At 44.0% G+C, this 12,246-nt stretch overlaps 1 protein-coding gene across 3 annotated transcripts in view; it reads left to right on the top strand.

Moving 5' to 3' along the window:
* SAMD13 (sterile alpha motif domain containing 13) overlaps positions 1-12,246 on the top strand; it is a 49,290-nt gene extending 37,044 nt beyond the window's left edge. For all 3 annotated transcript variants that reach the window (XM_045292055.1, XM_045292054.1, XM_045292056.1), the window contains exon 4: positions 11,098-12,246. In XM_045292055.1, the coding sequence (XP_045147990.1) occupies positions 11,098-11,289 (192 nt within the window). In that variant the 3' untranslated portion in view covers positions 11,290-12,246. The remainder of the gene's footprint in view (positions 1-11,097) is intronic.

Raw genomic sequence — 12,246 nt, 5'->3', positions numbered from 1 at the left:
TCTTAAGTGCCCATCTAAGGTGCAGCTCTTGGTCTCTCCCCATCCAGAGTAAAGAAGAATGATGAAAATCAAAAGACATATGGAAACAATGGTTTCAGTGTACTGATGGACCACATAAACTTCACTCTCTACAACCCTGAGGCCAAACGAATTAAACATACCTGGTTACCACTACCAACTGCCCTGAACATGATGACATTAGAAATCCTGACTGGAGCAGGAGAAAAATATGGAACAAAAACTCAAAAAATCATAAAACAGACCAGGTGGATTGTTCAGATGGAGACAAGTAAACCCCCCGACTGTGGCCCTTAGTCTACCTGTAGGTCTCAAACCAAACTCAACCATGTGCTAGAAAAACCAGCCACTTAAAATCAAACATAGCATTTACCCAATGGCAAAATTCAGAGAGTTAAGGGAGATGGAAGGAGGGAAGCAGGAAACAGAGGAAGAAAGAGGGCTAAGGGATGGTTGGTACATTACGGAGATTGCAGCAGATGAGTTGAACAAAGTATGCACGGATTGTCGAATGTAAAACTGAGGATGTGTTCTATAAACCTTCACCCAATTCACAATAAAATGCTTAAAAAAGTAAAGGCAAGAAAAAAAAATTTTTTTAATCATTTTATTGGGGGCGCGTACATTTCTTAACACAATCCATCCATACATTCATTGTGTGAAGCACATTTGTACATTTGTTGCCATCATCATTCTCAAAACATTTGCTTTCTACATGAGCCGTTAATATCGGCTCCTCATTTTCCCCCTCCCTCCCCACTGCCCCTCCCTCATAAACCTTTGATAATTTATAAATTATTATTATTTTGTCATTTCTTACACTGTCCGATGTCTCCCTTCACCCACTTTTCTGTTGTCCATCCCCCAGGGAGGAGGTTATATGTAGATCCTTTTAGTCAGTTCCCCCTTCCCTCCACCCTCCAGGTATCACCACTCTCACCACTGGTCCTGAAGGGGTCATCATTCCTGGATTCCCTGTGTTTCCAGTTGCTATCTGTACCAATGTACATCCTCTGGTCTAGCCAGATTTGTAAGGTAGAATTGAGATCATGATAGTGGGGGGAGGAAGCATTTACGAAGTAGAGGAAAGTTGTATGTTTCATCATTGCTACCCTGCAACCTGACAGGCTCGTCTCCTCCCTGCGACCCTTCAGTAAGTGGGTGTCCAGTTGCCTACAGATGGACTTTGGGTCTTCACTCTACGCTCACCCTCGTGTACAATGATATGATTTTTTGTTCTTCGATGCCTGATACCTGATCCTGTTTGCACCTCGTGGTCACACAGGCTGGTGTGCTTCTTCCATGTGGGCTTTGTTGCTTCTGAGCTAGATGGCCGATTGTTTACCTGCAAGCCTTTCTAAGACCCTGGACGTTATATCTTTTGATAGCCAAGCACCAGCAGCTTTCTTCACCGCATTTGGTTATGCATATATTTGTCTTCAGTGATCATATCGGGAAGGTGGGCACCCACTGATATGATTTTTTGTTCTTTGATGTCTGATACCTGGTCCCTTCTACACCTCTTGGTCACACAGGCTGGTATGCTTCTTCCATGTGGGCTTTGTTGCTTCTGAGCTAGATGGCTGCTTGTTTACCTGCAAGCCTTTAAGACCCTGGACACTATATATTTTGATAGCAGGGCACCATCAGCTTTCTTCACCACATTTGCTTATGCACACATTTGTCTTCAGCGATCGTGTCGGGAAGGTGTGCATCATGGAATGGCAATTTAATAGAACAGTGTTCTTGCATTGAATAAGTACTTCAGTGGAGGTCCAATGTCCATCTGCTAAAGACAAGAAAATTTTGAGGGAGCTCTTGACAGCCTGTATTTCCTTTGCTAAACAGGAGTCAATTCTCTCCACTTGCAGTGGACAGAGATGGGTAGAGATTTAAAAAGAACTAAAGGAGAGAAGTTGCAAGGACATGGAAGCTATGCTGAAGGTTTTTGGCAGATTCTTCCTCCCAAGTGAGGAGCTGAGTTCTTCTTTGTTCTCTTGTCTGTTTTAAGTCTGGAACCCCTGCTGAAGCCTGTTCATTCTGAGTGATCCTACTGGCATTTCAAATACCATGACATCGCTGCCAGCATCACAGAAATGCACAAGCCACCACAGTGTGACAGACAACCGAACCAATAGGTCACATCATAGTAAATGGAGGAAAGGTTGAAGTTGTCAAGGATTTTGTCTTGCTTGGATTCACAATCCATGCTTATGGATGCAGCAGTCAAGAGAGCAAAAGACAAGTTGCCTTAGGTAAATCTGCTGCACAAGACCTCTTTAGAGTACTGAAAAGCAAGCATGTTACTTTGGGCACTAAGGGACACCTGACTGGAGCCATGGTATAGTATTTTCAGTTGACCCATATGCACTTGCAGGTTGGACGTTGAGTGAAGAATAATCAATACATTTGAATGATGGCGCTGGTGAAGAATACTGAAAGTACCATGGATGGCTAAAAGGACAAACAGATCTGTCTTGGAAGAAGTACAGCCGGAGTGCTCCTTAGAGGTGAGGATGGCAAGGCTTCTTGCATTCTTTGGACACTTGTCAGGAGAGACCAGTCCCTGGAGGAGGACCTCATGCTTGGTAAAGTAGAGTGACAGTGAAGGGGAAGAAGGCCCTCAAGGAGATGGATTGGCACCATGGCTGCAGCAATGAGCTCAAGCATAAGAACAGTTGTGAGTATAGCACAGGACCGGATGTCATTTCGTTCTGTTGTACATGAGGTTGTTATGGGTCAGAAGCGGCTCGATGGCACCCCTAACAACAACACAGCAAAGGAGAGCAATAAAGCTTAAGGTTGGCTACCGGAGGGAATGGGAAAAGGAGCTGACTGAGGATAAATAAAAGAATTGCTGATGTAAGCTGCTGAAACAACTGAGATTGGCACACTTCAAATACGGAGTGCTTTATCTTCGTGGTTTCTTGATTTTGCTTCTTCCAGCTGTACTGGTTATAGGGGTTAAAGAAGCTGGACTACTGGACCGTTCCTCTATGGGTTTTGTAGCATAGGTGAGGTGGAAGATTAGGCACCTAGGGATTTGAAAGAGCTGGTTAAAGGAAGGTTTCCATGGTCTGCCACAGGGTACAGATTTGGAAGCGTCTGAAGGAAACTTCAGATGGGTTGAAGAAAATGGAGCTGAAAGGAAAATGTGGGTCTGATGAAAGTGGGCAATGACAGAGAAAATAGGGTACTGAACTTTCCGAGTTTCAGAAGTAGGAATCTTCAGGTTGAAGATGCTATGGGACAAGGTTCTAAACGTAAAAGTTTACAAAACAAACAAAGTCTGTTACCATTGAGTTGATTCTAGCACACAGCTTAGAACTATTATCACCTATGGTTTCCAGGCTATACATCTTTTTTTCTCAACAGTTTTATTGGCATATAGTTCACATATCATACAATTGAATAGTTCAATCACATCAAGAAAAGCCGTACGATCATCGCCATGATCAGTTTTAGAACATTTTCTTCAAGCTTGTACTCACTGTTATTAGCTCTGCCCCACCACCATCTTTCCTTGCTGTATCCCCAAAGAACCATCAATCTAGTTACTATCTCTATAAATGTACCTATCCGGGAGTTCATATACAGAAAAACATTTTAAGAAAAGAAAAACTAAAAGAATAACAAAGTGAAGCAGATGAAAGCCTCAATTGAAAAGAAATCAGAAAATACTAGAACTTGAACAACTTTAGTTGGATCATAAAGATCAAATGATAGGATGCTCAATTTTAACCTAACGACATCTGCAGCAATCCACTTTCCAGCGCATTCTGCATGTTAGGCTATTCCCATCCCTGGTTCCCCAGTGGGTTAATTCCCGTGTATTTCCCCTTCACTTAAAAAAACAAGAACAAAAAGAACCCTGAAACATCTATACATCTTAACAGAAGCAGGCTGCCCCATATTTTTTCCTTTCAGTGGCTAGTGGGTTATGATTCTGACCTTTCAGTCCCGAGATGGCGAATACAGCCCCTTTACTCTCCATCATCTGCCAGCACCAAACAGTACAGTAAGTTACACAAGACACACCCATTACATCACTGCAGGCAGTCACTTTCACAGCGAGTCAAAGTGGATTCTGTACCGATTGAAGTGTGTCTGCCCTGGTGGTGTGGTGTTAAGCCTTGAGCTGCGATCGATCTGCATGGTCTGCTGACAGGTTCGATATCACCAGCAGCGTTCTACTCCCGGCCACAGTTACAGTCTGGGAAACCCACAGGGGTCATATGGGTCAGCATTGACTTGATAGCAGTGAGTTTGGTTTTCTGGTTTTGGTGACTTTGCCAGAAGCTCTGTTGGCATAGGGGTTGGCGCTGGGACGCTAACCGCAATGTCAGCAGTTTGAAACCACCACCAGCCTCTTCGAGGGAGTAAGGGAAGCTTTCTACTGCCGGCAACAGCTACAATTGCGGAAACCCACAGGGGCAGTTCTACCCTGCCCTGTAGGGTTGCTGAGTGGGAATCAATTCGATGGGCGTGTGTTTTGTTTGGGTTAATTTAACACGTGAGGGAAAGGCTTTTTTGAGCACGCCAAATAGTTCTTTCTGTTAACAAACTGTTCATTGTGAAGTTTTAAACAGAGGAAGCCTCTTAAACATGGATAATTCCCATCCCCAATTCCCCACCCCTGTGCTCACCAGGCAAGTATGTCATAAGCATTTTGAGATCATAATCACTCCAGCCATGCTGAGCTACCGGAGGCAGTGCTTCATGAGTGGGTAGCCTGAGAAGGGAGCCTTTCTCCCCCACGAGAGACTTGACCCCACGAACCATGTGACATGGTTCCGAGGGTCTTGGGGTCGCCTTAAATTGCTCATCATCTTCCTTTCAGACGTTATGTGGGGATTCTTCAGAAAACCATCTTTGTGTCTCAAGAGGGAAGGCCTGGCGAAGAAGCGAAATGGTGAATTACTACCAAGTACTCGGCGTCCCTCCAAATGCTTCCTCAGCGGATATTAAGAAGGCTTATCACCAATTAGCACTACAAGTCCACCCAGACAAGAATCCCGGGGACAAAGAGGCTGCTGAGGAGCGATTCAAACAAGTAGCAGAGGCCTATGAAGTCTTATCTGATGCCGAGAAACGCAGTAACTCTGACAACTGCAGAGGGCAGCTCATCAAGAAGAAAAAGAGGGGCGACAGCCGTGAGGCAAGCCGCTCGGAGGAAGAGCTCTTTTCTGAGAGGCCGAACGGCTTCGACGGCGACGACCTCCTCTCTGGAGATTGCTTCCTCGCTGGCCATGTGGATAGGGCCAGGAGGTTCCACACCTTCTTTAATGTGACCCCGGTGTTGGACACGGGATTTTCCACTTTTGTATCCTTGGGTTCTGGCCCCAGGCCCGCTTCCTCCAGCACATTTGTGCCCTTCGTCAAGAGCGGAATGCGGAACTTCAGACTGGTCACCACGTGCAGCCACATTGTCGATGGCAAAAGAGTTGTCACCAAGAAGGTGCTGGAGAACGTAAAGGGGGCGGATTGAAATGGGAAGCAAAGGACGAGTTCAGCGATTACTTCACCTCCATCCTAAGTAGATGCTGCTGTGTTCTTTTCCCGAAAGACTCCTGTGAAGCTGGTGAGTCTCGAGGCTTGTCAAAGACATAGAGTGTTTTGAATTGGAATAGACAAGAGGTCACTTTGGTCCATCCTCTCATTTCACAGAGGAGGGGAGGAATGGACCAGATGCTGACACAAGCGGCCGAGTTGGATTACCAACTCAGGGCTTCTCACGCTGATTTGAGCCGTGTTTCTCCTACTCCCCATGAGAAACCGTGGAGACACTGCCCAAAGAAGGTTGTCTAAGAGTCCACTGTGGCAGTCCCTGTCATCATAAATCCCATTTCCTTCTGAGTCTACACCCCTCCCCCTCTCACCGTTTCCTAATGACCCCTTTCTCAATATCTGCTCTTCACTTCCTCGCCTCTTGTCACGTTGTTTCTCTCACACTGTCCCCTTCTGCCCGAGACTCCACGCTCAGTGGAAAGAGATGGCTAGGTGGAGAGTAGCGCTGGCAGAGTAAGAGTATGTGTTAAACGGGTTGATTTTTCCCCTGCTGTTTTCTTAATCGCTGCCATTCATTTTGTGCTCAGTAGCCATCAGGAAATCTACTTAACCCGTGTTATTTCAGTAACTCTTTCAGCAGAGAAGTGCGTTTGCTATTCCTCTTCGTCCCCTTGCCTGCTTGGATAAGGAAAGGAGGCTTAGAATAAGTAACTGGCCCCAATCTCCATCTAGTCATTGGTGACACAGTAGGCTACTCTCAGGTACCTGCTTGTCTACTGAACTGTAATATCTGTGGATCTCACTTATTTGTTATTTTAAAATCTAGTATCTTGCCCTCATTGGAAATTTACAGGCACCACCTCCAAATCTTACATCAACGCATGAATTCTTTTTGGAAATTATTAACTATCCAGACATTCTGTATCTTATTACCCAACAGGGACTTGAAGGGTAAATGGTTTACATAGTCAAGTGATTAAATTCATTGCAAACGTTTTTGTTTTCCCAAGGTTTTCCTTCACTTGAATTTTAACCGGGTTCCTTGAATTGGGGTTTCCTTTTTTTTTTTGGCTGTAACATGATCCACGTGCAGAATCATGGGGTTCTTTTTTAATTACTAAGTGGACCTGGTCACAGGCCCACCCCTCCACTTGTGTAGTAAGCAGATGAAGGTCTGGAGGGCAGTGTGCGAAGCAGACAGCATTAGACCCACTTGTCCCCACTCCCTTCCTGTGCTCCCTCTAGTTCCATCCTCAGTCCCCGTGAGACTCTGGCCAGATTTAGCTCTCGTTCACATCACAGTCTTTTCCTGGAATGTTGTAATAAATTTATTAGATTTCTTAATCCAGGGATTTTCCTACATTCACATTTTTTTTGAGAAGTGTTTTACGTAGTCTTTGAACCTCTTTAATCTCATTAAATTTTCTGAACTTGAACAAGAATATGCACGCATGCCTCTGGCAAAGGATAGCACTCAAGCACTGAACTCACTTCCAGAAAGAGAGCAGAAGGCAGATTTGGAAACTAAACACATTCTTTTTTTTTTTTGTCTATAAATTCCCACTTAATTGTCATCAAGTACCTCCTATATGTCAGACATTGTGCTAGGTACCTGACATGAATCACTTCCAATCTCTGAAATTCCTGAAGGGATGTAAGCAAGAAAACCGAGGCTCGGGCAAACTGAATCGCTTCCCCGGGGCCTCACCCAGTCCACTGGGGGGACAAAACTCAGGCCTCCCTCGGTCTTGCCTCGCAGCTCACGTTCCCAATACCCCATCTTCCAGCTGCTGCCGTCACGGTGAAAGAGGTAGGCTTTGTGGTAAGTGTGAGTGAACAAAATGCATTTCAAGGATTCTCAAATGAGGGTTTCCAGCTGGAATTTTCTTTGATCAACGCCTGGTCTGAAGTGAACTGCAGGAAAAATCAAATCGGAGCATGAAACATGATTTTCCATGTTTTCTTAAGTAAAATCAAAATTTCAGCATTTTTCACAGACTTGCTTGGCTGTTGATAAAAATGCTGAGTTGTAGAAGGACTTTCAAATTCCTATCTCCATTAGTCAGGGCTGCTTTCTTATTGTGTGAAGTTGAAAGTGGTGTCATCTCTTCTTGATGCCTATTTAAAGCAGATAATAAGTATGAGCAATGGAAAGAAGGGGAGCAAGAAGAATTTTACCATTTTTAAAAAAGTACTCCAAGTGAAACGGTATGCATGTCGGTGCTCAGGATGAGGGGCATGAGCCTTGCTTGTGGTGGTAGGTGCTGTCAGTCACTTCCCACTCAGAGCGACCCCGCGGGCAACACAATGAAAGGCTGCCCACCGCTCCTGGACCAGACTCGCCTTTGCTATGTTTGAGCCCATTGTTGCAGCCACTGTGCCAACCATCTCTTGGAGGCTCTTCCCCAATTTTATTGACTCGCTACTGTACCAAGCAGTACTGGTCTCTCCTGCTAACATGTCCTAAGTATGTGGGATGAAGAGTTGCCTATAAGGAGGCTTGTCTAGGAGACTGTGGGAACCTAAAATTCACATTCCTCTGGCCTTTCCATGCCGTCAGACTCAGTCTTCTGCGTTGGTTTCTAGTTGTCCAAAGTCCCTCGGCCCTCTTTCAGACCTGCAGCTTTCACTGATGGATTACCTTTAGCATTATTTGCTGCCTAAGTTAAAAAAAAAAAAAAGGCGTAGCTGTGGTAGTGTAGTGGTTACTCGGTGGACTCCTCTACGGAAGGTCAGAGGTTCGAAAGCTGCTCAGAGAGGGGAAAAATAGAGGCTTCCTGCTCCTGAAAAGAGTAATCTTGGAAGCCCACAGGGGTAGCTCTACCCTGTCCGGTAGGGTCGCTATGAATCAGAATGGGCTTGAGGGGAGTGAGAGGTGAAACAAACCCACAGCAGTAAAACCCCCACCAGGATTAAAAGGTCAATTCCTGTCCCCTTCAATCCCCACTCTGGCCCTGTCTTACTCTCCCCTACCAGCCTTTATATGTTAGGGTTCAGAATAGATTTCTCTCACAAATTAGTATGACTTCTGTCTTCTGGGAGTCAACCAAATATATAAAAGCTTCAAAACCTCAAAAATATTAGAGACCAGTTCAAAGTAATTTTTGTTCTTCTGGTCTGGTCCAAGTGAAATGAAGACCATAATCCTGTCAATGATGATGGAGAGGATACTGCCAAGCAATTATAAAATCGATAGCACAGGGATTCTCTGCAAAAGGGGTATCTCATGGAGTCCGTTCAGAATCCCAGCATTCCCACAATACTCACTGTGTTAGTGTGGGTGGACTAGAGAAACAAATTTATAGACACTCATGTATATAAGAAAGAGCTTTATATAAAAGAGCAATTGTATATTGAGAAAACATCCCAGCCCCATCTAGATCAAGTCCGTAAATTTGGCACTAGCCCATAAATTCCTCTTTAGACTCACGCAGCACATGCAATGATGCTGAATGCAGGAAGATCACAGGTCAGTGGGTAGACAGTCTTGTGGATCCAATGGCAGTGGAAGCGTCTAAATGCTGGAACAGGTCGTCCTCACATGGCTCATCCAGCTCTCTGAGTGTCTTAACAGTCTCCCAGCTCCAGGGAGGAAAACAGGAGTTCCCAGAATCCTCAGGAAAAAGCCATGCCGACACAGAGGCATGATTGGCTATGACACCTGATTGACAGGCTAGACTCCACCCCTTCGCTCACGTCAGGAGATTATGTAACTGCCACACTTACTCAGGAAACAGAAGAGGAAGGGACTTGCCTAAGGTTAAACAATAAGTATTTTTTGAAGTTGCACTCTGTGTACCTTTGTCTGTCAATAGGGGAGATGGGTACAGAAATATGTGAGTGAAATAATGAACAAGGATGCCAAGACTCACCACACACAGCTAGTTCAACTCTTGGACCCAGGTCTCCTAAGAACCAGCTCGGTTTTCCCCACAGTGAACAATTATAAAAATCAGGTGGCTGTGTTAGTCTGGGTACACTAGAAAAACAAATCCAGAGGCTCTCATATGTGTAAGAGAGAACTTTCTATCAAGAGCAATTTTACATTAAGAAAACATCCAAGCTCAGTACAGATCAAGTCCATAAGTCCAATATTACCCCATATGTCAATACTAGTCCATAAATTCCTCTTTATACTCACGCAGCTATGAAATGATGCTGAATGCAGGAAGATCACCGGTTAGTGGGTGGAAATCTTGTGGTTCCAATGGTGGTGGAAGCATCTCAGCACTGGCATGGGTCTTCATGTGACCCTTCCAGTTCCAGGGCTCGGGCTGCATCAGTACAGCTCCATGTGGCTTGTCAGCAGGAAGACGAAGCAGAAAGTGTCTCTCGGCTCCAGGGAGGAATATAGGAGTTGCCAGAATACTCAGGAGAGGGCCAGGCCCACATGGGGGCCTCATTAGCTGTGGCCTGAATGACAGGCTAGACTTCACCCCTTGGAAACTTGACAGGAGATTATGCCACAGTGGCATTCAGTGCTTCCTTAAACCACTTTGTATATTTGACATGCTCATCTCTTTCATGAAAGACACCCGTTTTCATTTTGCCCCAAAGCATTGCGGTCTCCAAAGTGCCTGAGAAATGTGCGGAGAGCAGAGTAGAAGCAGAACAGGGGAGGGAATTGTGTGGCTCTCATGCCCACGTTGCATGTCTTGAGGGTCCACCGAGAGTGAAGAGTGAGAGAAAGTGATGAGTAAGGACGTTCAGCATCTTTTTCCTGAGGAGCAGCTGCTAAGTTTCAAACTGCTGAGTTTGGGGGTTGCAGCCCAACGCGGAACCATTATGCCACCAGGGCCCCTTGACTCTCAAGCATAGAGAAGTTGATACTGAGGTTGAGGCAGGGTGATTTTCCTTTTAAAGAACAAGAAACAAACTCAAGGAGGGTAAATGTTCAAGTGTCCATTGTTATGATTGATGAAATTCCAGAAAACCTGAAACTTTATTCCCAATGTGACTAGATAGGCCAGCACCTAGTTCTAATTGCAAGGGAAACCGAAGGGAGTTATGAAATTAGCACTGGCTTTGGTTGTACTCAAGGGAAACCTGTGCTACTCTTATTGTTTTTTTTTTGTTAACTAGGATAAACTTTTTTTTTCTTTAGCTTAGGTAAAAGTTAATTTCTCGCTTGATCCTTGATTTGCGTGTAAAATGAGGGCCATAATCTACTCCTTCTAGTTCATAGAGTTGTTTAAGGAAAGAAACAGGCAAGACAGTCTGAATATGCCTTAATATCTTTTAGAAATAAAAAGTTATTCCTTTTAGAAGCAATGTTTTGATCCTTAGGGTATCTGTTTTAAACTTGCCACCAGTGTTTTAAGATCTCATCTTCTGTGTCTGAAAGCGAGACCATCTAGAGATTATATTTAATTTAAAAATACAAGGAGAAGATGGGAAATAAAAATAGAAGGTCCGTTTTTCTTTTTAATTTTGACAACTGAAAATGACGTTTTTAGCTGGGGAAAGTTGCTATGACTTTTTCCTTGGAACTTCAAAAGAAAGACTTTTTATCTTCATTATCCTGGCACTTTGGGACTTAAATGTTGGCTGTACCCTCTGCTTATATTCCAGGAAATTGATGGAAAATCCCTGCTATTGATGACAAGGAATGATGTGTTGACAGGACTTCAGTTAAAATTGGGGCCTGCCTTGAAAATCTATGAGTATCATGTAAAACCTCTGCAGACAAAGCATTTAAAGAACAGCTCTTCACAGCGGTGTCAAATTGAGGTCGTAGGCCTCAAAAATAAAATAAACATGTAATTTAGTTTCATGTGATGGAACTTTGTAAGCAGAATACATACAGGTGTATATGTAAGAATTTCAATGCAAATGATGTTATCCTATTGGATAGACTAGGCAATCCACCTGCTGCCTGGCACTCAGCTCAGGAGCGAGGACACAATGTGGATCGAATGGCGTATTCCTGTGGAGTCTGTCAAAGAGAATGAACTTTGACATGATTAGGCATCTCCCCAACAAAGCCTTTGAAATCAGAATGGTTACTACCTTCCTGGGTTGCTTATACAAAATCCTTCTTAAAAAATTAATAAAATGGATATTTTTTTGGTTGTAGACTTAAGATAAAAACCCAGAAAACTTGGGGAGGGGGGAAAAGAGAAAGGAACTGTGTGTCCTCCCCAAATTCCTCTGCTCCTTTGAGCCCGTGTTCCTTAAATGGAATTGCCCACACCCTCTTTTTATCGAGGGTCCTCCACTTGACCTTATTTAGGGTTCATTGGGATATGCTGTGATGTTTGAAGCGAACACCCTTCAGAAGCAGAACCATGGCTCTGAAAAGAGAACCCTCTTTGGGGGTACTGGGGACACCCATCCACATTCATCAGCTAGCTGTCACGGGGCGGGTCATGGTATTTTCTGCATAGATTTGCTTTTCAATTGGTCCTTTGCTTCTGAAGAAAGCATTTTTCACCCTATGATCTGTGTTTATAATAATTTGCTTCTGAAGAAAGTTGCCAACTGTTACACTTCAAAAAGCCTTGTTCCTAATACAGAATATTTTTATATATATACATATCTTCATGATGGTGTAATATTTTTTTAAATTGTTCAGATACTTTGCTTGAGTGTTTGTTTATATAAGAACTTGAAAAAGTGGACCATCTACATCTCTGTTTAAAGAGACATTTCTTCGATCTGTGTGTCAATGCCTTGTTGAATTGGTGCTTTGTGGTTGCAATAAAGCATTGCTTCAATTTA

The sequence above is a fragment of the Echinops telfairi genome, unplaced genomic scaffold (assembly GCF_000313985.2).
Source record: "Echinops telfairi isolate 266 unplaced genomic scaffold, ASM31398v2 ScPeMD7_443;HRSCAF=831, whole genome shotgun sequence".
Classification (NCBI taxonomy): Eukaryota; Metazoa; Chordata; class Mammalia; order Afrosoricida; family Tenrecidae; genus Echinops; species Echinops telfairi.
The sequence above is the reverse complement of the archived record's forward strand: the minus strand, read 5'-3'. Positions and strand labels throughout refer to the sequence as shown.